This window comes from Lolium perenne, chromosome 1 (assembly GCF_019359855.2).
Source record: "Lolium perenne isolate Kyuss_39 chromosome 1, Kyuss_2.0, whole genome shotgun sequence".
Taxonomy (NCBI): Eukaryota; Viridiplantae; Streptophyta; class Magnoliopsida; order Poales; family Poaceae; genus Lolium; species Lolium perenne.
Genome location: NC_067244.2, coordinates 263,549,890 through 263,575,739, shown reverse-complemented (window position 1 = coordinate 263,575,739; position 25,850 = coordinate 263,549,890). Strand labels below are relative to the sequence as shown.

The window sequence follows — 25,850 nt, the reverse complement described above, 5'->3', positions numbered from 1 at the left end:
TATGTCAAGCTCATTTGTTCGATTTTATAACAAATTTTGAGTGAGTTCGTGAAACCTTTAAATTAACAACAGTGTCTTTTCCAAACAGCTCTCTCCTGTTGTTTTATCTTTATCATTAAACCTGGTAGATGCTGGCCTGTGATTGATTTGTGCTAGACATGGTACACAAGTACACAACCACATACTGTTTTTCTTCTATCGACAGGATGGGCTAGTAAGTGGTGCTACCTCACTTCTAAAATAAGTGTCTTCAATTTTATGTAGATACGTATGCATCTTATGTTTTAGTTTAGATTTATCTATATCTAGATAAAGTTGTGACATTTATTTTAAAACCAAAGGAGAGACTGCAATGAACCAGCCTTTCATCAATGCTTACCGGTTGATCGCTTTTCTGTCTTTGTGTCTAGACACGGTAAACAGCCAGACTGTTTTTCTTATATCGACTGGTAAATGATATCCTCTCATCTCTCTCGACCCATTCCGAATAAGGCATATATTATTTTTGAAAAGTTAAATCATGTAAAATTTGATTAAATTTTTACTAAAAATCATTAACATGCAAAATACAGATTAATATGGTTAGATGCATCATGAAATATGTTTTCATATGATATTTATAGAATATATCACAGTTGTTGATATATTTTTCTAAAAGTTTGCTTAAATTTTACTTGGCTTGACTTACAAAAGAAATGTAAACTTTTTCATTGGAACCGAGTATTTATTTTCTTATCCAGCGGTGGTGCAGCTGCCAGAGAGGAAGAGGTGATCCTGTCGGACTAGTCAGCAGAACAGCGATATCCAAGACCGAAAACAACTATACACGTCAAGAAAAGAACAATGGGTATGTACTTGTCACAGGTACAAAATAGCGTAGCAAGCTGACCAAAAGATCTATAGCACTTCTATTTCATGAATAGGCATTATCCAGTCAAGTGCCTCGCTAACTGCTACAAGTACATAAAATATACAAAGCCGAAGCGATGATTATTAACAAAGAATTCTCTTGCGTCTACATTATTCTACACACGGCACAGCTCTCCGCCACAAGCGAGAACAAATGATGTTGTCCACACACAGATGCCACTGCTTCTGCAAAGTTCAAGATCACAATCTCAAAGGTGAAGGCCTCGGGATCAAGGGGGGAAAAGGCATCATGCTCGTCTCGCCACGAGAAAAAGCGCGGACATCAATCAAAAGATTGAAACTGATGCAAAAAAAAAAAGGAAGTGGCAGCTGGGTGCTTGCTGGAGTACCAAACAAAATAATCCATCTAGTTCCTAGCTATCTCACGCGTGCCTGCTTTCCTGTATAGTATGATTGGCAAAATGTTATTGGAGAACATTGAAAAATACTACTTCAGTGTCTTGATGCATCCAAATTTAGACAAATCTAAGACATCTTTCATGGGACAGAGGGAGTAGTATAAAATTCTGAAGGACTGGCTAAAATGAATCTAGTCACAATGGCATATATAGTCCAAAAAAGGTTTGCACAATACTGTTTCTAGTACAGTCATTGCTTGGAAAATACTAGAATGTGCTGTGAGCTGTGGCATGTACACGGATAATAGAGATGCTCTATTTGTCCCACACATGCTGCATGTAATCATGTATGGTCCGATAATTTCACAGAACATAACTATTTGCTCGTACAAAGATATCAATCAATGATGCAGTCTATTTATTCTCTACTCTTTACTTTTTTTTTTTTGATCAAGTCTACTCTTACTTTTACTTGTGAGACCCTCTATTTTTTGCGTGTTGGGGGTGAGAGAGGCAGGATTAGATGTCCACCTTATTCGTTGAGACTAAATTCTAAATATGCTTGAAGTGTTACTCTCAGAACTCCTAACTCCGTCAGAGGTAAGCTAGGCCCAGACCTAACATTAAACCAAAGGCATGGTATGGAGCTTGTGATAGCGGTCTGACAAGTTGGGTTCATCTAAATTGTTACAGCATACCATCAATACTGATTGATAAAGCTACTGAATACTGATAAAGTACACAAAGATGCAGGCATAGCTATTATCATTATATTCTGGAATTTACAGGTGCTTCATGGGAACAATTATATCAAAAGTTAAGAAACACAAAGTTGATTGTAGTAAACAAGACAAAATCGCAGCTTTAAGAAGCACATAAAACATTAGATAATATAGAGAATCAACCAATAACATACTTGTCTGAATGGACCCTTTGGCTAATGCTCTGTCAATCAGCTTTGCGCCAAATAAGGAGCAATGAGGGCGTCCAATTTGACAACCCAGAGTGCAACTGCAGACGTTGTTTGTGGCATCGTTTGGAAGTATACAGTAACGTCATCCAGATATGAACTAAAGCTTACTGTTGATGAACTTTGGTACAACCAATCCTCATCAATTGCCCCAACAAAATCATTAAGAACCTGCAGGGAAGAAACATGGCAAAACAAAAGGTAGCAAATACTGAGTAAATTACTTGAAACCTAATGAAAGTTCTCATATTATGATGTAAACAGGGGGGAAATTGCTGACCTGTAAAAGCTCGGGTAATGATGATGTTCGTCGCAGCCGCTTAACCCACAGTTTGTGTGAAGACTTCATCCACAAACCGGCAAAAGCTGCCGCAGGCATGCGTACCTACATCAGGACATGTTATAAGGAAAAATAAAATTAAGAAACTGCTATGAAATACATATGTTTTTTTGTGAACACTTCTACAAACAAGTTACTGGCAATCCAATACAACAGGTACATAACTCAACTTTGAGTCACCATGTAGTTTGTTAAGAAAGTAAACCCCAGATGATAAACTGCATAAGACAACCATTTTCAAGTACTCACCTCAATAGCATGAATAGCTGCTTTAAGTGCTTGTAGCTGCGAAGGAAGAACTTTATGATTTGGTACATCGTACAAACCTTCAGGCTCCCTGCATGTTACCACATGTATAGCATATCTTTCTTCAAGATCGAAACCAACTTCAAACGTAGAGTGGCATATTCTGCAATGTTTTTCGTCTCTCCAATACAGATCATGACAACTTTCACAATGAACAAGTGATTCCTTAAATGACCTCTTGCCACACTTGACAGCAGTAAGAGAAGAATAGAAAGAAGTCCAGATCCATTTATCTAACGCTTGCAACCTTTCCCACTTCAGTATCTTCTCATCACTTCTCCTGCCACCTTCGATTACTATTGCAGATGATGCATTTAGAAGATTACCAGCTAGATATGCGGGAATAGAAGCACTGTCAATGTCTGATAGGGGTGAAGCTCCATCTCCACTACTTGGCTTGGGTGAAACTTTGTTTCCACTGCTTGTCTCGGAACGAGAAGAATCAGATGATGCTGCTAACCCAACCGAGTTCCCCTCTTCCAAGTGTTTTTTCATGCCTTCAAAAAGACACGCTTGCCTCTTTTTCATTGATGCAAGAAGATGAGCTTCCCTAGTGCCTCTGATGTCTAGGACAGACAGCAGCGAAAGTAATTCCTGCATTGCAAAAAAGAAGGAATAACATAGTAACTTTATTTAGTTTATACTCAAGTGATTCACTAAGAGGCAGAGACAAAGTTATATATCTAAGCAAAGTTAGCAGGTGGACAACCTGTGGTGAATCAATCACCTCCCAGTGGCCATCTTCTGAGGACTCAAAGTAGACCCTGCGATGCCCTGGATCATCTGCCCGGCAAAGGCCAAGGAAGAGCCAATAATTGTTATACCTGCGGTCTGATCCTAAGAGAACAATTTGTGGCTGATGTGCAAATCCTGTAGATGATTCATTAGCTTCAGAGTCGACAATGCAATCCTGACTTTTCAGGCTTCCTGACTGCCCTTGCATAGAAGAATCAAAACTGGGCGAGCTTCCTGGTCTATTTAAGTACTCGTCACTAGATTGATAGATAGTTCTTGTCATCTTCTTTATTTTGCCACCTGAGGCATGTGACTGTGTTCTCTGTATGTTAGACAGGACACTTTGTGGTTCCTACAAAAGGTAGAAAATAATAATTTAAGGTTCTGCATTTGCCAACAGGGCATACAAATAGAGAATGGAACATTTGTATGAAGGCTGGACTTGAACTTGACACGTGACACAATGAAGTTATGCAAGATAACTGAGAAATGACTATAGTATGTATGTTCACTTTAAAGACTTTGATTGACAGTTATACGGTACCCTAAGGCAAGCATTCTCCACATTCTCTACTAAAAATGTCCATTTCTTCTAGACATGCTTGCAGCCATCAAGAGAGAGTCAGTATCGCTATAATAATCAATCTAAGTGTAACATATTTGTGTTAGTTGTGGAGAAGTGAATAAAGCACATCAATAGAAGACAAAAAATAATATTTGAGACAAATTTCCATATATGATTCATGGGTTTGGATGAAAAGGAGCTGCAACAATAATGCCAGCAATCTTCTAAAAATGAGACCATGCTCAAGTAACTCGTCTGATCACTTCTAAGAACATCTAGTTATTCATGTGGTTACATCACCAAGCCAGAGCAGTATGGTCAGGTAGCAAACTTGATGTATACAGCAAAATTAACAACAACGGAAAAGAACGTTTTAGGTTTAAGCAATGTTGTCATCTACCAAGATGAGATGCTGCAACTGAAATATATCGAAACAGAGTGAAGCTTACCTCAAGCCTTGGAACAAAACCAGCACCAGAAACAACATCCAGTAAAGCAACCAAGCAATCCAACTTCTCATCGATGCTTAGGTCCGAGTATTCGCCTTCCATCAACCCCAGAAGCCATCTTTCTCCGGAATAACTTTCATCAATTTCACTGCATTTATTCACATTTTTCTGTTTCCTCCTAACAATTCTACTTCCATGCTCAAGAAAACTCAACTCTTGTGGGCCAACAGACTCATCTCCACTGCTGCAAGCATCTCCATCATCATCGACAGTTCCAGAATCCTCGGTATCTAATCTAGGATCTTCTTTTCCTTTAATCCGAGGATCAACACGTAGACGGTATGCAGAAGGTGCAATCTTCTCAAATAATGTGATGTCACTAGAGAGAGTTGAGAATATCAGCTGCTCTACTTCTGATGCACCTGAGAGGTTAAGATCGATAATCTGAAGAGAGAACAATCAAGTAATTGCCACTGAGTTACTCAACCAAAAATATATACAGAAGACCAGCTGTCATAATATGAACAGATTGCTTTTATACTGTATTAGAACAATACCTGTGGTGATTTGGCAAGTTCAGATACCTTTAACCCACTGCTTCCTTTCTTAGACAATAGTGCAAACAATTCACCCTTCAGTGTACGAGGACGTAACCCATATTTAACCATTTGATTTTTCTCCTGTAAGATGTGAGCAAAAGGATATATGTTACCTTGAAACATATTTAAATTACTTGTAGACTAGTAGGAGAGATCTATTGTTATGACCGGTATTGGTTATGTTAGGAGGGGGCCCAACCATGGGCCCAACTAGGGGCTTAGCCCATTATCAGTTTAGGTCGGTTTAGGGTTTAGCTCTTTATATATCAGATGTAACGATGCAAACGATCAGGCAATAATCAGATTCATTGTTGCCGACTCCCTGAGGAGTCGGTCTCCCAAAACCCAGCCGCCGCCTTCCTCTCTCCCGCGCGCACGACGGCGCCCAGCCGCCGGCGTCCGCCGCCTCGTCCACACGCCTCTCCCTCCTTCCCCTACAAACTACGCCCTAGGCCCGGTAGAGCTGTTGGTTCTACCAATTTGGTATCAGCTAGCTCGGCTGCGATCATGTCTTCTCCGCCGCCCACCACCACGTCGTCCGCGCCGCCGCCCGTTCCTTCGGCCACCGCCACCACGGCGGTTTCTCCAGCGGCCGCCGCGACGGCGGGCTCCGCCGCGCCGGCGACCGTCATCTACACGCCCGAGCAGCTCAGCGGGGTCGTCAACGACCTCGTCACCGCGGTTCAAGGCATCCGCTCTACTTGATCGGTTCCCGGGGGCCCCGACGCCGCCGCAGCCGGCCATCTTCTCCGTGCCGACACCCGCACCAGGGGTTTCGCCCTTCACGGGCGTACCGCCGCAGCCTCCGCCGGCGCCGGCCCAGCCCGGCCGCAGCTGGCCACCGTCCGCCCCCGCCAGCCCAAGCACCGCAAAGAACGGGGGCGTCCCCATCCACCAGATCCGCTTCCCCGTCGCCGTCTCCGCTGCCGGCGTGGCTCACCGCGTCGTCGACTCAGCCGGTCTACACCACCGCTTCCGAGCCGCCGATGCCCTTCCTCCCGGCACCGTCCCCCGGGGGTATGCACGCCCCTATGAGGCGCGCCCGACGCGCACGGCCCCGGCGGGTAACCCAGCCACCGCCCCGCTACACCAAGGTCGACTTCGCCACCTACGATGGGTCGGAGGACCCTCGAACCGGCTTAGCCGGTGCGAGCAGCTTCTTCCGCGGCAGCGCACCCCGGCATCGGATCGCACCCGGCTTGCCTCCTATCACCTCCGGCGCCGCCCGCACGTGGTACTACTCCCTCGAGCAAGACGAGGGCGGCATGCCTCCTCGGGACCGTTTCGGGAGCTCGCCTCCTTCGCTTCGGTCCGCCGATCCGTGGGAGCCGCCTCGCAGAGCCGGGGTGCCTCCCTTCACGTCCACGGTGCAGACTTCGCCGATCGCTTTCAGCACTCGCCGCCACGCGCCGGGTGTCACGGGGCAACAGCCGCGCGGACCTCTTCGTCGGCGGACTCCCGGATCACATACGGGTGGACGTGGAACTCCGTGCCCCCGCGACCCGCAGACGGCGATGCACTACGCCGAGCGTACGAGCTGCCGAGCCCAGCGCCGCCGCCGCCTCCCCGAGTCGCGGGGCCCGGCTACCCGCCCGCCCCCGCCGGCCGCGCACGCCGGCCACGCGGCCAGCACCGGCCGCCCCAGCAGCGACGCAGCGTACCTTTCGGTGCCTCACCCCGGCGGAGCAGTTGGAGCGCCGTCGCCTCGGCCTGTGCTTTAACTGCAACGAGCCCTACGCGCCGGGTCACGTCTGCCCGCGCCTCTTCTACTTGGAGACGGTCGACGACGGCGACGCGGACACAGGCGTCGACACAGCGACGGACACCGCCCTCGACGCCGCACCAGCCACGGCGTGCGTGGTCTCGCTCCATGCGTTGGCAGGCATCCGCAACGAGCGCACGATGCTCCCGCCGCTGACGATCCACGGCGAGCAACTGGTGGCCCTCCTCGACACCGGCTCCACACATAACTTCCTGCCGGAGGCCACCATGCGTCGTTTGGGCCTCCAGCCGACGGGAGGCGATCACCTCCGCGTCACCGTGGCCAACGGCGACCGCCTTCGCTGCCATGGCGTGGCGCAGCAGGTGCCGCTCTCCATCGGCAACGAGCACTTCACCATCGCGTGCGCCGGCATCGACTTGGGCTGTTTCGACTTCATCCTCCGCGTGGACTTCTTGCGGCCCCTCGGTCCCATACTGTGGGACTTCGCCCCCTTGACGATTACTTTCTGGCGCCAGGGCCGCCGCGTCTGTTGGACAGGCATTGGGGGCGCCGCCCCGGCGCCGCAGCTCCAGCTCACCACAGCCGACATCGACTCCGAGCACCCGCTGTTGGCCCACCTTCTGCAGCAGCACGGCGACCTTTTCGACGAGCCGCGAGGCCTTCCGCCTACCTGGGTGTACGATCACCGTATCCACCTCGCCCCGGACACGGCGCCGGTGGCCGTGCGGCCTTACCGCTACCCCCAGCTGCAGAAGGACGAGCTCGAGCGACAGTGCGCCCTCATGCTCGCCGCGGGCGTCATCCGGATCTCTACGTCACCATTCTCGGCGCCGGTGCTTCTCGTTCGCAAGACGGATGGTACATGGCGCTTCTGCATCGACTACCGCGCCCTCAACGCGCTCACACTGAAGGACAAGTTCCCCATCCCGGTGGTCGACGAGCTCTTCGATGAGCTCCATGGGGCTCGCTTCTTCACCAAGCTCGACTTACGGTCGGGCTACCACCAGGTGCGCATGCACCCGGACGACATCGCCAAGACGGCGTTCCGGACCCATCATGGCCACTTCGTGTTCGTGGTGATGCCCTTCGGCCTCACCAACGCGCCGGCAAAGAACATTCCAGGCCCTGATGAACGATGTTCTCCGCCCCTATTTACGTCGGTTTGTGCTCGTTTTCTTTGACGATATTTTGATCTACAGCACCTCGTGGGCGGAGCATCTACAACACGTCGCCATCGTCTTCAACGAGCTTCGCGCGCATCATCTTCACCTTAAGCGCTCGAAGTGCTCGTTCGGGACGACATCGTTCGCCTACCTCGGCCACGTAATCTCCGCCGAGGGGGTAGCCATGGACGCTGACAAGGTGGCGGCCGTCGCGGCGTGGCCGCCTCCTCGTTCGCCACGCGCCCTCCGCGGCTTCCTGGGTCTCGCCGGATATTACCGGAAATTCATCCGGGACTTCGGCATCATCGCGACACCTCTCACGCGGCTTCGCGCCGCGACGCCTTCGCTCGGGATGACGAGGCCACCGCCGCGTTCGAGGCCCGAAGGGGCCCTCACGACGGGCCCCGTTCTCCGTATGCCGGACTTCGCGCGGCTGTTCATCGCCGATCGCGACGCCTCCGGCGTGGGGTTCGGTGCCGTGCTTCACCAGGCGATGGGCCGCTTGCCTACTTCAAGAGCCCTTCGCCGCGCGCCATCTCAAGCCGGGCGGCATACGAGCAGGAGCTCATTGGCTTGGTGCAGGCTGTGCGCCATTGGCGTCCCTACCTTTGGGGGCGCTCGATCCAGATTCGCACGGACCATTACAGCCTCAAGTACTTGTTGGATCAGAGGCTCTCGACCGTTCCGCAGCATCAGTGGATCAGCAAGCTGTTCGGCTTTGATTTCACCGTCGAGTACCGGCCGGGGCGCCTCAATACCGTCGCCGACGCTCTCTCTCGCCGCGACGCTGTCGATGAGGACGGCGCACCTGAGGGGATGGCATTGTGCATCCGTTCGGGCCCCTCCTTCGCCCTCTTCGACACCATCCGCCAGTTATCGCAGCGCCCGACGCCCGTATCTGCGGCAAAGGCTGGAAGCGGGCGAGTTGGAGGCACCATGGCGTTTGGCGGAAGGGCTACTCTTGCACGGGCGCCGGATCTTTGTGCCCGACCACGATGATCTGCGACACCAAGTGCTCCTGTTGGCCCACTCGTCTGGCCATGAGGGTGTCCAGAAGACTCTTCACCGTCTCCGCGCCGACTTCTACATCCCTGGGGATCGGGCCTTGGTCCAGGACTGGGTGCGCTCTTGCGAGATATGCCAGCGCAACAAGACGGAGACGCTGCGACCGGCAGGGATGCTGCAGCCATTGGAGGTGCCCTCCAGTGTCCGGGGCCGACATCTCCATGGACTTCATTGAGGGCCTCCCCAAGGTGGGCGGCAAGTCCGTCATCCTCACGGTGGTCGACCGCTTCTCCAAGTATGCACACTTCATCGCGCTTGGACACCCGTACACCGCCGCGTCCGTTGCTCGTGCCTTCTTCGACGGCATCGTTCGCCTCCACGGTTTCCCCACGTCGATCGTCAGTGATCGGGATCCGGTGTTCACGGGGCACGTCTGGCGTGATCTTTTCCGGATGGCGAGCGTGAAGCTCCGTTTCAGCACGGCATTCCATCCTCAGACGGACGGCCAGTCCGAGGTGGTTAACAAAGTGATCGCCATGTACTTACGCTGTGTTACAGGTGATCGTCCTCGCGCATGGGTGGATTGGCTCGCTTGGGCGGAATATTGCTACAACACCTCCTACCATTCCGCCCTGCGTGCCACGCCATTTGAGGTGGTCTACGGTCGGCTTCCACCGCCTATTTTGCCGATCGATCCAGCGACTGCCCGGACGGAGGCTGCGGGGGAGCTTCTCCGCAACCGCGACGAGATTCTTGCTGAGGTGCGGCAACATCTCGTTCAGGCTCAGCAGCTCGCCAAGCACTACTACGACGGTCATCATCGCGAGGTGGCTTATGCGGTGGGCGACTGGGTGTGGCTGCGTCTTCTTCATCGCTCCACCCAGTCCCTCGACCCGCGTGCGAGGCGCAAGCTTGGACCTCGCTACGCTGGCCCCTTCGTCATCTTGGAGCGTGTGGGCACACTTGCATATCGCCTTCACCGCGTAGGGTTCCCGCATCCATGATGTCTTTCATGTGGGTCCGCCGAAGCCTTACCGTGGGGAGCGCCAGCCGCCACCGGCCGTTACCACCAATCGCTGATGGCCGTCTTCTTCCGAGTCCGGCGAAGGTGTTACGTGCTCGGCTCCGTCGCGGCATTTGGTACTTGCTGGTGCAGTGGGAAGGCCTTCCGGAGGAGGAGGCTACTTGGGAGAAGCGCGAGGAGTTCAGCCAGCACTACCCCGACTACCAGCTCGAGGACGAGCTGTTTGCACAGGCGGGGAGAGATGTTATGACCGGTATTGGTTATGTTAGGAGGGGGCCCAACCATGGGCCCAACTAGGGGCTTAGCCCATTATCAGTTTAGGTCGGTTTAGGGTTTAGCTCTTTATATATCAGATGTAACGATGCAAACGATCAGGCAATAATCAGATTCATTGTTGCCGACTCCCTGAGGAGTCGGTCTCCCAAAACCCAGCCGCCGCCTTCCTCTCTCCCGCGCGCACGACGGCGCCCAGCCGCCGGCGTCCGCCGCCTCATCCACACGCCTCTCCCTCCTTCCCCTACAAACTACGCCCTAGGCCCGGTAGAGCTGTTGGTTCTACCATCTATTGCTACAGCATATATACAAATATTAGTAGCTGTAGCCTGAAAGGCATGCAGACCCACATACAAGTGCTAAAAGAATCTAGAATAATGAGGTGTCCCATTAAGTACCTTGTTAAAGAAATTCCGATTCAGCATATGATGATCTGATCCAAAACCTGAAGCTACCAGAACTTGGCGTAGTATTTCAACCCAAGTAAGAGAATTCAAGGATTTGATCCAGAAATTCACATCGAATTCTTGTTCTCTAACCTGAAAGGGAGACATGTATGTAACTACATAAGTCACTAATATGATTATACAGGAAAATCATTCAGCTATTATAAACTTTTCACATAAGTTCTTCAAACAGGAAGGTACGCGAGCTGACAGTTCTCCTATGTATCCGGCATTTGCCCTAATGACAGAAGCATGAAGTAGTAAGCAAGTAACACTAGTTACCTTACATCAATTTTAAAAGAAGAGAGCCAAGCCAATTCATAAAATACAAACTAACTCAGTGAAACCCAAACCCTGTTCTGTATTCTATGAGAAGTAAAGACACATATATATGACACTAGTAACACCTCAACTGATACACAAGTTGGCGCTGTAGTTGAGATAAAGCCACGGTACTAAATTAACGCAAATAGGAAAAAAAAAACAGCATACTCCAAGTGTCTAGATACATCCAAATTCAGACAAATCTAAGACAACTTTCATGGGATGGAGGGAGTACTAAATTTCTTTGTACGAAGCTTTATGATTTATCGGATCCTACAGAATGGTAATATGGTATGTTCATGCTGATGTCACACTTGTTGCACGATCTTGTTAATGCAATATAAATTACGATGAACACTACAAATTATTAGTCTTGTGCTACTAGAGAATGAACTCAATAATCCTACGCCGTTGTTTATTAGACCCTGTTTGTCTTTATTTGCCTTCAAGGAAATCATTAACTAAATATCCAGAGTAAGCTGGAATGGGAGCATAACAAAAAAAAGGCATGGTAATGAAACAGTTCGACAAATTGCTCAGCTCCAGCACCAATAGTCGTTGACCATACACTTTGACTTTCAAATGCAGCATGATATTCAACTATAAATTTTATACAATGTGCAACTAGCTCATCAATACGTCTGCCAATATAAATAAATATTTGACTAACAAGACTCAAACAGACTGGCGAAAAATAATAAAATGAGAACCTACTACTAAGTTTTCCGCTCATTCAAAGTTCATACGTGGACTGCATGACAATACTGAAACGAAGCCACAACCTAATAGCTCTAGAATACTAACAAAATGTAATTGGATGCTTGAAATGAACCAAAGTATGCAGCAGCATTTTCAAAACTCACAAAGTTCAGAAAGCTTAAATATCTGCTGTCTTTAGACGATCGTGGAACAAACACACTACTGCTGCCCCTTTCTGTGTTTAACATAAGTAGCTTGAGAAGACTGACATGTACTTTCCCCAATAACAACGAGTCCTGGAGATCACATTTGCACAATCAGAAAGTAATACAATGAATCATGCCAATTCCAGGGATGTTTTACCAAAAAAACTGCACCTTGTCATGGAATGCTTGTACAAAGTCATCAAATGTAAAGGGATGGACATCCATACTACCAAAGTGTGTGTAGATAAACCGGACAACCTGCCAAGAATATTTTCCAATTAACAGATGTTGGCCAAATTTAAACGTAAAAGCTAGAAGAGGAAAGGTGGACACATTAAATTTACAAGCATGACAGTAACACACACATTAGAAGCAAGAATGAATCTGACAGTTAACCAAGTTTCAGTATGCATGGACATACAGAGGGTACTGAGCTTTTTAAGGACATGTAGTTAAGCAAAATAACCAAACTACATATATATAGAAGATGTGTTGAAGCATATTTAAAGTATTCCCACTCCCCGGATGTAAATAAATATGATTAAATATTGGTTGGATTTATGAACAAAACCAGTATTTATCCAAGAGAGGCCTCCAGAAGCACCAGTTAACAGTGGAATTCTAAGGAGTATGGAAAATACAAGGAGGGGCAGAGGACGACCAAAGTTGACATGGGCGGAGGAAGTAAAAAAGAAACTTCAGGGATTGGAATGTCCCTAAAGATTTGGCTCTTGATAGGAACGCATGGAAATCAGCGATCCATGTGCCTGAATCCTAGTTTACTTGTTCTTTTTCCTCTCCTTTTTGTTTTGGTATTCCTTATGTTTCCGTTGGGTTTCATATCTAGTCTACCCCAACTTGCTTGCGAAAAAGGCTTTGATGTTGTTGTTGCTGTTATGAACAAAACTGGTAGCTGGATGGAAAGATTCTTAAGGCCAATCTTATTCCAGGATAGAAATAAGGGGCACACTTTCATTAACAATGCACAAAGTTCCATAAGTTGATGAAATCGGACAGCTATTAGACCATGGGCGGATTTTCATAATCTCATATGATGTAAATTCTATTAACAATGAAAATAATACTACTGTATTGTCACAAAGTAATGTATTGCATATAACCTGGAAAAGCTTTTTCACCATTTCAGGTGAAGATTCCCAAGGTTTTGTGGGAAATGGTTGTTTCATCCTAACACTTGGTGGAGGAAACCTGGCAAGTAAATCTGCAAGAAAAGCATTATAATTTGGGAATATTAGAGAACATGAGAATAAGAGGCACAGGATGGTATTGCACCTTTACAAAGGGGGCAGCCATGTCTCCCAGTTGAAGAAAGATGAGCTGAACATCTTAACGGGTTAGGGCCTGCTTGTAACTCGCTGAGCTCAAGCTCCTCATCATCAACTAAAGTTGCCTGTTCAGTTTGTAGTTCTGAGGATTCTGATTCATCAACTGAAAGAAGGCACTCCACTGGAGGATGCTCCTTCGGATCAGTAACTCTGCCACATGGCACCTAAAATTGGGAGAAATAACCGTTAATGTTCGACACAAAAGATCCATTAGGTTCCACTTAACCAGATTAAAAAGGCCGAATTTCATTTTTTCGCTTTCCTTCCAAATGCCCCCACCACCACCCCATTTAGCAGCTCTACTAGCCTACGATTCCTAGAAGTTTGCTCCTTTATCCATATTTTGACCTTGTGAGGTAAGAAAGTTTACCTTTCTTTTACTCGGCGGAGGTCTAGTCTTTTTATTTACTCTCTTCCGTGCCAAAATTTGTTTCTGCATGTAAGATTAAAAAGAAGAAATTCTGAGTTGCTGATTGAGAAAACACACAACTAAAGACGATTTCAAATAACATAGGTTGTGCCAGGTCAAATCAAATAAGTGACTTTACTTGGACAGGCTTTCCACCACAGTCATCATCGAATGGTCTCAATGACCTCAAGCAACCAGTTTCATCAATAAAACTGGAGCCATCTTGAATTTCCGCATTTTGGGAATACATTGCATGCCACACTGTCATTAAACCTTTGCCAACTCCATGCTTCCTCACAGGATCATTGTTCTCACATGGCAAAGTGGGTCTCTGGGCAGTAGACACCATGATCTGCAGATGAACAGTATTTAGAAAGGTGGGCACCCAACATTGGAGGTTTCAATATATAAAATGAAAACAAATTACCATGCATTACAAAAAAGGAAAGAGCACAAATAGTTAGTTTGGTTGACAGCATCTTCAGCTCGGGCACTAAAATAATTTGTCAATCAGCAACTGGGAAAAAACACACAAGAATCTCAAAAGGTGAAGCTCTAATCTTACATCTAACCAAATAAAAAGAGATTAGAGTGCCTTGAAAGACTGTTACAGCAAATGGCTGAACAAAAGTGATACCCCATAAGAGAAGGGATGCAAATCTTTTATCCCAGTTCAAATGTGGGTGTCATCTCTTGGCCCATAAAATATATGGGATTTCTTATTGCACTGCCTGGCTCAAAACATTATTGTCCTCCATAAGCTAAGGCAATACTCGATTTTCAGAGTCCATGGTTCTAATTATAATAATTTATAAGAAAGAGGTTCGGTAATGAAATAAACATTATGCTGGATCAGACTGACTACGAGCACAGGACATGACACTAGTCATTATACACATGAGATGACACAAAATGGTAATGCTTAAATGGGGAAAAAATGTGCTAGAAATGACAATGAAAATGCTTACTACAAATAGTGACGATGCTTTCCTAGAATGACTATTTACCAAATAATAGGCTATGGTACTCAAAAAAAAAAAGAATTATGCTTGGTCATACTGACTATCAGCATCAGTACGTCATTAAGCACTCAGTACGTCATCAGGCACACACAAGGACACAAGAGGTATGATACCAACTGTTCAACGAAGTTTAGCACAAGGAACAAATGTTGTGCTAGAAACAGACATGAATGCAGCTGGGTAGCCAAAATAATACCTTTCTCTTTTTCATAACTCCTTGGTCCTGGTAGGAGTGATGTCCTGTGGTATCTGCAGCTACAAAAAAATAGAATTGATTATTTCAAAAAGATACTATAAGGGTCTTAACCGCATCTAAAGAATGCAAATCACAAACGAAGTATGCAAAATATGTTAGCAACATTATTACTCCCTCTGTCCCGAATTACTTGTCCCAGATTTATCTAGATACGCATGTATCTAGAAGCGTTTTAGTGTATAGATACATTCGAATCTAGACAAATCTGTGATCTAATTTGGGACATAGGGAGTAGAAAACATCGACTATAGACCAGAAGCAAGCATTAGAGGAGCTTTGGAAGTGCTTGCAGATCCTTTCCACTTGTTTATCAAAAAGTCTAGTAGGAATTTTGCACGAAGAACAAAGCTTGTAGCACAAATGAATAGGGAGAAAAAAAAATCAAGCGCAAGCTGCTCAATATAATGTCGTCATCACAAATGAGTGAAGAAGTCAATGATAGGGTTGGAACTTCCATAGCCAACCCAATAACAATTACAGTTAGCAGCATCATTCTAAGCTGGACATGAGAATAACTTGGTAGTAGAACTGCATAGTTGATTAAGCTTCCATGTTAGGTATTTTATAAGCAACTGATCGACACATGGATAGATATGTATGGCTATGATGGTAAATGACTTTTCAGTGGCCTTAATAATATCCTAATGGAGACATACCTCTGACACGACCATGCGCGCTTTGGGGCAGGGGATCGAATTCGCCCCCAAGAGATGGGCCATCCTTGCGGAAGACTTTCCTAAGAATATAATCCTTGGGAAATAGAACTTGTGGTCGAAGCATGTGTTTCTTTCCTACAAGGCTCGTACTCCTATCAACAGTAGGGTCATCCTCAGCATGCAAACCAGCATTATTGTGCAAGCTATATTTGCAAAAAAAAAAAAAAAAAAAAAAAAAGAGGAATGAATACCTGCTGCTGCCGCTGCTACAACTGAGCCCAGTCGATCCTGCGCAAACTTGTGTTTCCACACGAACCCCTGCAGCTTCCATGTGTCTCCTCTCTTTCCTCCTCCGCTCCTTGAACCATATTCTGACCTGGCTGTAAGTCAGGCCAACAGACGCTGCGTACTCCGTCATGTCCTCCGGCTTGGGATATTGCACCTCTGGATCATCAAATGATATTCAGCCACAGCAGAAAATAGAACTATATAACATAGTCAGCAGGAACAGAGCCTGAAGCAGCAGCAGCAGCATATGTACACTCACCGGAATAAAACCTCTCCAGCATCTGGATCTGCAGGGGGGATTTCTTCGTCCCCGCATTATTATCTCTCCTAGCCATAAGACCTTTAGCCATCATCTAGAGAAACCAAAAACCATGATTAGGTCTCTGCATCATCTAGAAAGTCTAGGAAATGGTAAGCTTGAGAAATCACAGTTCCTGTTAAGGAGATATTAGATGCCGAGAACAGTGTTCAACTGCAACAGGGTGGCAACATCCGAGGAGCAAGTAGAATCGTCCCAGATAGAAGAGAGATTGGCTACAAAGTTAATTAGGATTCAGGGCGGTGGATTTTATTTTCTACCAGCAGAGCAGAGAATCGAATGGTCAGGGTGGTCTAGCTTAACTACACATGTACTATATCCGCACGCACGGACCCGCCTACTCGGGAAATTGAGTCCAGCTCCTCCCGGATGGCCACTCTCAGTGGCTGGCTTGATTACACATCTACTATGTGTGTGTGTCCGCCTACTTAGAAATTCCTGCCCAGCTCCCGGTTGAAGCAGGGGCGGATCTATCTCGAGAAATTGTGGAGGCTAGTAGGTGGGGTTTAACTGAACAATCAGTGGATGGGAACAAGCTCGTACCTCAAAAGGCAGCCGCCAGAGCCGCCGGAGACGGGATGAGCGCGATGTCCCGAGGAGGAGGCGCGGCGGCGACGCGCATGGGAGGCGGGCGGGGCCGTTGGCGGCGGCGGCGGGTTCGGGCCCAAGTCCTCCTAAACCCTGAGATTAGAGTGGGCGCGTTGTGGCATGGGAAGCGCGAAGAGGCGCTGTGCTGCGGGCGTGCGCGGCGGAGGGCGTGGGGGGGCTCTAGATGGCGGCGGCGGCCATGGACGGGCGGGCGGGCGGCGAGGAGAGGAGAGGCAGTGCGGTGGCGGTGGCGGTGGCGGTGGCGGGTTGGGTTTAGCGAGCGGCAGTGATCCGGGGCGGGCTGGGGGCGCGCGGGGAATGGAGGCTGGAGGTGGTGGAGGGGGGAGGGAGGACAAAAACCCTACCAACGAGTGGGCCGCCGTTCGCCTTAAACCCTCGCTGCGCTGCGCTTGGGGAATGTGGATTAGTGGAGCGGAGAGGACGGACGTGGACGACGGAGGGGAGGCTTCACTGCGTGCGGGATTAACCGCCGCACGCACAGCTCCCTGCTGGGCCGGCCCAGCGAAATCTTTCCCCACATCTCTCTTTTTCATTTTTTAATTTTTATTTTCTATTCCGAAAAACTTCAAAATTTAAAAACCTTAATTTTTTTAGCAAAAAAACAATTAGATTCCGAAAATGTTTAAGCTAAAAAATTACTTTAAAAATTCTGTTCATAACTTTTTCTTTGTTCATAAATTAAAATTTGTTCAAATTTTCCTACTTTTTTTTCAGAAACAAAATTTGGTAAAACAACCGGAAAGGATTTTGCAGGCACTTCCAAAGCACAAGTGGGCCGCCGTTTCCCGGGACTTGCCTTGAACCCTCAGCCTTGGGGGAGAAGGGGAACGGATGGGGGCAGGTGGCGTGCGTGTGCGGGGGGGCGGGGATGCAAATGTCGCGGAGGCGGCCGGGAATGGATGCGTGCGGTGTCGGGGGAAGAGGGGCGAAGAGGCGAATGCTTGCTCACCGGCGAGGAGTGGTGGTGGGGAACTGGCGTGGCGGCGGCTAGGTCGCGGGGGGCTGCGGCGCGGTGTCTCCTGGTCGATTTATGAGTCACGTGTGGGCAAATCCATCCTAGTCGTTGGTTAGCGGTGCGGGTGATTTTCTCCTCCCACATTTCACCGCAGTTAACCTTTTTTTTACCCCCTGTTGCTCTTTCACGCTATGTGATGCATGGGGCCATTTCATGCGGGGCCGGCGGCAAGAGGAGGCCGTGTGCGCTAGCTCGCGTCGCCGTCCTTTTTTCCACCGGGTGAAAACCCTAGCCTACCGAACGTTTCCTACCCCTCCTCCTGTCCCCAATCGCCTGGCTCCACTCCTCCCCCAATCGCATGTTGCCTCTTGCACTTTCCCACCTTCCCCGTGCTGGACAGAGCCGAGAGCAGTAGCAACAAGCGAAAAAGGGCAAGCAACGACTGCTGCCATTGAGGCGAGGGAATGGGTGGCCGAGCGGGAGGGTCAGGGTCCGGAGGTGAGGAAGTGGCCACCGGGTGACAGTGTTGTGGGGATGCCACAGTCAAGAATCGGGGCAGCATGGGTGGGATCCGGGGCAGGATAGGTGGATCTCATCGTGCCGGTCCTCCGCCGGGTGATGGCGCCACAGTATAAAACCGGGGCCGGCCGAACAGGATCCGGGGCAGGGCAGGCAGGATATCGCCGTGCCTATCCTCCTCCACGCTGATGCTGCATTGCTCCCTCCTCCTCGTGGCTGCATCCTCCCCCTACGTCTTATATGTCCCCATCCTCCTCTACACGGCCTCGAGCCCCGACATCGTGTTGCTTCTGCCCCACCTCCTCTCCACAACCTGGCGCTCAGACCTCGCATCGCACAGCCTCCGTCTCTTTCTTGTGTTGGTGCAACATGGGACAGCGCCAGAGATGACATCAACAATCTTCTTCCCCTTTCCTGGTGGGCTCTCGTTTGTCCTTGACAAACTTGAGTCTCATTTTTAGTTATCTGCATCCAATTTCAGACATTATTAGGTTGATGAGAAAGGGGTACCCTCGTCAAAGCCCAGCCCATGATGATGGACTTGGGTTTCTAGGAAGGAGAACACTGGCGAATCAACAAACCAGTCAACCAAACTAGGCAGCCAACGTAAAAGTATGAATAAACGATCTCCTCGAAATCAATCTGTCCCCCTCGGTAGCTCCTCCTACCCTTTTATATAATGGGCTAGGTCTCAGAGTCCACCTCGGCTTTACATTGCTCTTTATGTTGGTTCTATCCAATACGGGCTACACTTTCCTAATTTACACGAAGCTAACATCTTCGACTACTCTCAGATTCCTTCTTGGGCCTTCTCCTTCTTGGGCCTTATACCAGAACAAGTTATAGTCAAGTAAGAACCATCTAAAGTTGTGTAAGTAATAGTAAGTGATCAAGATAAGTTATATGAGGTAGTATAAACATATGAATATGATGAGTCAATCATGGGAGGTAAGGAAGAGCAATAGGAATAAAATGTCTACTTACATGTGATGCATGTAAAATATCCATGATTTTCTGTTTGCAGATCCTAGATATTTCCATCTATACAATGTCCGCTTTTTGCTCGTCACTAATTCTTCTATGTGAACGCAACAGACAAGCAAGATCCGGTGGGGCCAAAGGATGGGTGTGTTCATCGAAGAAATCCTTCACAAACCACTGACCTGTTCCCTTGAGTTTTGCAATGACCAATTTGGCTCAACAACCAACACGAGTGAGATGTCGTGGCCTCCTCTTCCTATCTTCTCTCTTCATGTGCTTCTCTTCTCGCGAGCATGACCACTAAAGACAAGTTTCCTCAGAATTATCTTCTGGTTGGCTTCATCCCACTCAATAGCTTTTCCGCACACTAAAACCTTTCTCAAGAGCATAGTTGTTATAGAACTCAAATACATCATCCTCTCTAGCAAACGTCTTGTTGACGATGTCATAGCACTCACACGCAGACTCTTTGCCCATTTCTTCCTGCATATCACATACAAATTAGCAATTGCTAGTTTTATCATGTCAAATAAACAATGAGAAAACAACTTGTGTTAACTGAAAATAGAAAATAAGTAAACACAAATTAAGCTAAATATTTTCTTCCTATCTTTGAAGCTGAGAAAGCATGTAGGTTAAGGCATGTAGGTTAAGGGTTGTACATTGCGATTCATGCAATAACAAGATTGACAAGGCCAACAAGTCATAGGTTCCTAAGAAAATGCACATAAACATGACACAACAAAATAAGAAAGCTGTTGCAGGTTGCCTACTCGATGGATCACTTCTATGTTGACACCAAGTGACATTGGATTCATGGTGAAAGTTAGAAGAAGAGAATATCATGAATGCCGGATGGGAGGACTAGCTAAGAGAGGTTCAAGTCTCCATCATGTTGAGGGACTTGCTTGGTGTTCCGGGCTTCACGGTAGTAGTATGATAGTGGGGGCGATAACACATGTTAAGTTCAGAGTTCTACCTTTCAGGGTGAAAGCCAAGGTCTGGCTTTAACTGGTTGTGTTTGGCAATGACTTTGTTGGAGGCATTATTTTGAGAACGGGGACTATCTCCAGGGCGAAAACCTAAGATCGTTGGTCGGACGACGACGGTGCTGGAGCACTGTTCCCTTGTTGGAGACGTCGCTTTTGGAGAGTAGGATATTGTAGCGGACCTTTTATTTCTTAGTTTTTTAATTATATGCATCCGTACTGGTATTAGGGTGTTGCGTTGTTGCAGATGATGAGTGTAATTAGTATCTTTTGATATTAATATATTTTCTTTATCAAAAAGAATATTTAGGGCAAACACACAGTGCCCATATATATTTCAGATGTTACGTACAATACACGTAAGATCACAGGTCGGTTAGAACTCCAACTCTCTTCTTTTAACAATGGGCGCGCCTGGGTCACAGGCGACTGACACTTAATAATTCTCAGTCGACCTGATTTCTCGCTTCTCAATCGATTAGTTCTTTTATTTTGAGTGGATCCTGATCGCTTACGTGAACTACTGGCCAGATACGTTTTGTTTTGTTGGGCTTCAGGTTGATGGGCCCTTTTTTTCATGTACTATGCTAGAGGCTGGATACACGAACCAATTTCGTTCTATGATTTTTAGCTTAGGGCCTGACGTACTAGAGACTGAGAGACAAGTAACATGGAAAATCAGTCGTAACACATTTGCTACTAAGAAGTTCGTGGTTACAACTCGTGTGCAACTAAATAAAAATCATAAAAAATCTTAGTTGCAACCCATGTATAACTGGAAATATTATAGTTTCAACCCACATGTAACTGTAAACATTGTAGTTGTAACCCACAGTTGCACCCCGCGTGTAACTGTAAACAAATTTTAGTTGCAACCCACGTGAAACTGAAAATATCAGAGTTCCAACTCACATGCAACTCGAAAAAATCACAGTTGCAACCAACATGCAACTAGAAAAATTACAGTTACAACCCACGCGCAAGTATAAATTGTTAGTAGCAACCTAGGTGCAAGTGAAAATACTCAGTTGCAACACATTTGCAACTAGGAAAATATCAATTACACCACATTTGCAACTAGGAAAATATGAGTTGCAACTCATCTATTGCTAAAAAAAAATCTCACTTACAACTCATATACGACTAGAGAAATCACAGTTGCAACCAATCTGTAGTTAGAAATATTACAGTTGCAACCAATGTGCAACTAAGAAAATCACAGTTGCAACCAACGTGCAACTCGAAAAAAATAGAGTAAAGATAAAATGAGAAAAAAGGACAAAAACATAAAGGGGAAAATGAGAAATTAATAAAAATAGAATAAAAACAAAAATAAAGCATTAAAAAATTAATCAGAAATTTCAGAAACTAAATGACACAAAAAAACAACAAAGAACCACTCAGCAAAACAAGTATCCTGGTTGCCCGTTTAAAGATAAAAACAGGACATCACATACACAATAACAAAGCCCACACACATACGAACCAAGTAGAAAAGATGAATAGCCCATATGCATCAGAACAAAGTCCAAATTGATAGGCACAGGTATAAATCAAATGGGCCAGACAAAACACACGGCCCAGCACACGTACGAACCACGTCTTCGTACACGGATGAGAACGACAGGACATAGCACTAATCTTAGCGATCGACTGAGATTTAACTAATTCTCAGGCGCCTGAGAACTAGCAAATCCGTTTAACAATAAGTACCATATAAGTAACATATACATAGAACATGGTAATAAGACACGAGCTGACTTACCTATCGCCAAATATAAATACCACATATGATTAGAACTAGTATTTACGTATTCTATAAGGCCAGCTGAAAGAAAGAGCGGAGTTGGCGGGATCATCGATGGCGGCGCTCAGGCACGCGGCGAGGAGGCTCTGCGAGCGCTCGCTGGCGAGTTCACCGGGCGCGGCAGAGGAGCAACGGAGAATCTTTCTCCACGGCTCTTCCCCTGGCCGCCGGTTTATGTCTGACTCCACCGTCGGCGGGAAGGTACGCATCGCCCTTCTTCTCTCATACCCTCCTCAATCCCTCTCCCTCCCCAGATTCGCCTCCCTTCCCTTGGGAGACATCCGAGCATCCTTCTTTTTCGGCGCGCGCGGGGATCTAGGTTGTCCATGGCCAACACGTTTGGTCTTCGTCCCGTGATGCTCCCGATTACTCTAGTTTGCCCAAAGTCAAGCTTAGCATTCTTTGATCAACTATTTATGATAATAAAATATCATCAATATATACTACATCCGTTTCAAAGAATAAGACGCCCTCGTTTTACGAGCTTTTTGTTTGACCAAGAATTGCTTCAAATAGATAAAGATTGTTTACATGAAATTAATATCATTTTATTAAAAAGTGCTTTTCAATACGATACTAATTACGTATAATATGATCAAGATTTTGTTGCTCAATTTTTATGGTCAAAGTTCGTCTTAGGATGCGCGTACTAATTAAATATGAATGTTATCATAGTATGTTGCATTATAGTACTAACCATGACTTTTGACTTACCGAGTCAAGCCAAGTCGCCATGGCTGCAGTCGGCTAGTGACTTACTGGCTTGACTATGTGAGTTGGCTTGATTAGTCGCCCCTTGACTATGTGAGGTGGCTTGATTAGTCGCCCCAAGTCACCATGGTAAAAAGAGCCCTACCCTACATGATTCTCTCATTTGCATAGCCAATTGATGCATATAAGCAAAGTTGGCCTACCATCTAATCCCAGCCAGCCTGGCCAGGGCAACATGGCCCAGCTAATCTCTCCGAGCCTCACCTGCTCAACTAAGAGCATGTCTAACAGACCCCCTAAATTTCCGCCCCGTAAAACACGTGTAGAGGGCCCTGTATATAAAACGCGAGTACTTTTAACCGGACAAAAACGCCTCCCGTCTAGCAGTCCCCGTATACGAAAACTGTAAAAGAGGAATATGCTTCTTTTTTCATCTCTTCGCGCTGCAGCCCCGCCGCCGGACCTGCCGCCCCGCACCACCGGACATGCCGCCCCGAGCTGCTGCCACGCGCCGCCCCGCCGTCTCGCCCCGCTTCTTAGGCCGCGGGCGGCCCCGTCGCCTTGCGCCGCCTCGAGCCGCCATGGCCCCCGTCGCCTTGTGCCGCCTCGGGCCGCCATGACCCCCGTCGCCTTGTGCCGCCTCAGGCCGCCATGGCCACCCTGGCCCTGCCCGTCGCGGCGCACCCGCTTCGCCGCGCCGGGCGCTGGGTTCCGCCCGTCCCCGCTGGGCCCGCCCGAGTGGGAGAACGCGGAATTTTGCTTCAAAATTCATCTAGTTTTTTCATTATTTGATAAAAATCTTGATGGGTTGAAAGAAATTGGTAGAGATTTGATAGAATTTAGAGCTCGTTGGCTGGAATTGGTCGCCGGAGTGGAGTTTGTTTGGCGGCGGCGCGGCGAGGTCCGGTGGTGCAGAGTGCAGTTTTCACCCCCTACAAGCCCCTCCACCCTCTATAAGTAAGGGGCGAGGGAGAAAATTCCCAGGGCCCTGTATATTTTAGATACGGGGTGAACCGTTTAGGGGGCCTGCTAGACGGCCATTTTCGCCCGCACCCCGTATACCGCCGGAATTATACAAGTCCGGCGTGGTTTAGGGGGTCTGTTAGACCTGCTCTAAACCTAGCACTCCTGCACCTAGCCTCGCTCCTCTCCCCTCTACTTCCTCTGCTTCCTCTGGACCGCTCAAGCCTCTGCCTCCGAGCTTTGCCCTTTCTATCTCTTTACATCCCTTTCTCTCTGAAATCCTGAGGCAAAAGCACCGGCGACTGTCAACCATCGCTGTATAGTCGTCGTCGAGCTAGCAAGTCGCGCGACTTGCCCCGTGAGTCAAGTCGCTTGCGCGACCAAGCCACGCCGCTTCGACTTGGCGACTATACTGCGACTATACATCGACTATACGGCGACTCAAGAAGCATGGTACTAACGAGTTATTTTGGTTTTTTAAATAATAATTTATTTTTACATGCAATTGGCGGTCAAAGTTGCATAATTTCACATTGATTGAACCTTATATGCAGAGTAATATGAAATAGAGGCAGTAATGCAGGTGCCCTTCATCAGAACTATCAACTTGTCAGTACGCGTTTGTTGTGCTTTGCGGTTTTAGGGATAACCAATGTAGCCCCTTTGCAGTTTTAATACAGATTACTATGTAATAGGATTTTATTTTCTTTCATAAGATACTTGCTAGGAACTTTGATAAGAGTTTGTTTCCATATATTTTACGATCATATCTCATAGTATAGCATAATAATTCTGTGTTGTGTGGCCAGCCACAGACTACAACATGTCCTCACAGTGAGCTTAGGATGGAATTCGAGGACAAGAAACAAGAGCTCTATGACTTGTGCCTGGAGATGAGAAGCACTGGAGCGTTCAAATCTTATTGGGAAAATATTCAGAATTTACGGCTCATCTCCCATCTTGCTGCACAAGTGAAGCGTAGATCTGAAGACCCCAACTGGTAAACTATAATCTCAAGCATGTGCAATTCTGTTTGCTCTTTTTGTTCCCCTTTCTAAATACTTTTTCTTATGTCACCTGCAGGCGGAGATACCGACTAAATAGATATGTCTACGATTTCGTCACTGGATACTTCTGTCTGGGATTTTTGGGTTACCAGCTCTTTGGATCCTCCGGCGAGAAAGAAGGCGAAGCAAAGAGTGAAGCCAGCAACTTGTCGGACTGAGAGCCAGCCAGCGAACGCGACTGAACTTGCTTGCCAATAAGTCTAGAGACTCTTATGTAGTTTTTTTTTTTTGGAAACTTGGGTGTGTATTACTTAAACAGTATCTTGGTTACATCCAGAATTACAATCTCTTTGAGCTGATTCAACCGCGCAGGGAGGAACTGCACTCACTAACACATTCCCACTCCACACACAACGACCAAAACAAGCAAGATCACGCGCTACAAAATTTTCAGTTCTATTTACTTTTTCAACTTTATACTCTGGCAGGAGGAGTAGCAGGCCTCTGGTTTCTGAGAGGATAAACGACATGGGAGACTTGCTTGTGCCCTCCATCTTCAGCTCGTTTACTACTGTTGCACAATCACTTTCTAAAATCACAGGGATAGCTGCAACAGGTAACACAACTTTCGTTCCTTCTAAAGTTGCAATTGCTTCTGCTATTTCAGCTGATTGACAATACGGTATTATTCCCCACGCTGAAACCACCACTTTTCCCTCATGGTCACGGAGAACAGCACCCCACGATCCATTGTTTGATTCATGGGAGAAGCCAGCATCAACATTGAGTTTATACCAGCCTTCTGCTGGTTTCATCCAGGTTGTGTGTGGCTCAGATGTGGCATGCTATCAATAATTTGGTTTACTGCTTTCTTCCGTTTGATGTCTAGATCCAGCTCTGATTTTTTAACCTGCATAA

The 25,850-nt window shown here is 47.2% G+C and overlaps 2 protein-coding genes across 3 annotated transcripts; one reads left to right on the top strand and one right to left on the bottom strand.

The window, feature by feature from the left end:
- Nucleotides 1–885: 885 nt before the first annotated feature.
- LOC127327810 (homeobox-DDT domain protein RLT3) lies at nucleotides 886–17,258 on the bottom strand. Of its 2 annotated transcripts, XM_051354604.2 has the most exons (19): nucleotides 16,935–17,257; nucleotides 16,332–16,425; nucleotides 16,036–16,228; nucleotides 15,785–15,936; nucleotides 15,069–15,127; nucleotides 13,990–14,202; nucleotides 13,812–13,874; nucleotides 13,389–13,605; nucleotides 13,217–13,317; nucleotides 12,267–12,353; nucleotides 12,054–12,185; nucleotides 10,819–10,959; nucleotides 5,191–5,313; nucleotides 4,634–5,077; nucleotides 3,594–3,971; nucleotides 2,828–3,478; nucleotides 2,519–2,623; nucleotides 2,185–2,409; nucleotides 886–1,310 (listed from the first exon to the last, which is right to left on the bottom strand). In XM_051354604.2, exons 2-18 carry the CDS (start codon nucleotides 16,423–16,425, stop codon nucleotides 2,221–2,223), a joined length of 3,342 nt encoding a protein of 1,113 aa, XP_051210564.1. In that variant the 5' UTR covers nucleotides 16,935–17,257; the 3' UTR covers nucleotides 886–1,310; nucleotides 2,185–2,220. The 2 variants fall into 2 exon arrangements, with proteins under 2 accessions (XP_051210564.1, XP_071681123.1); XM_071825022.1 differs by having other exon boundaries at nucleotides 15,069–15,121; nucleotides 15,785–16,228; nucleotides 16,935–17,258.
- A 5,047-nt stretch (nucleotides 17,259–22,305) lies between these two features.
- LOC127327811 (uncharacterized) lies at nucleotides 22,306–25,225 on the top strand. The gene is made up of 3 exons (XM_051354609.2): nucleotides 22,306–22,452; nucleotides 24,735–24,925; nucleotides 25,009–25,225. Exons 1-3 carry the CDS (start codon nucleotides 22,306–22,308, stop codon nucleotides 25,148–25,150), a joined length of 480 nt encoding a protein of 159 aa, XP_051210569.1. The 3' UTR covers nucleotides 25,151–25,225.
- Nucleotides 25,226–25,850: the final 625 nt, after the last annotated feature.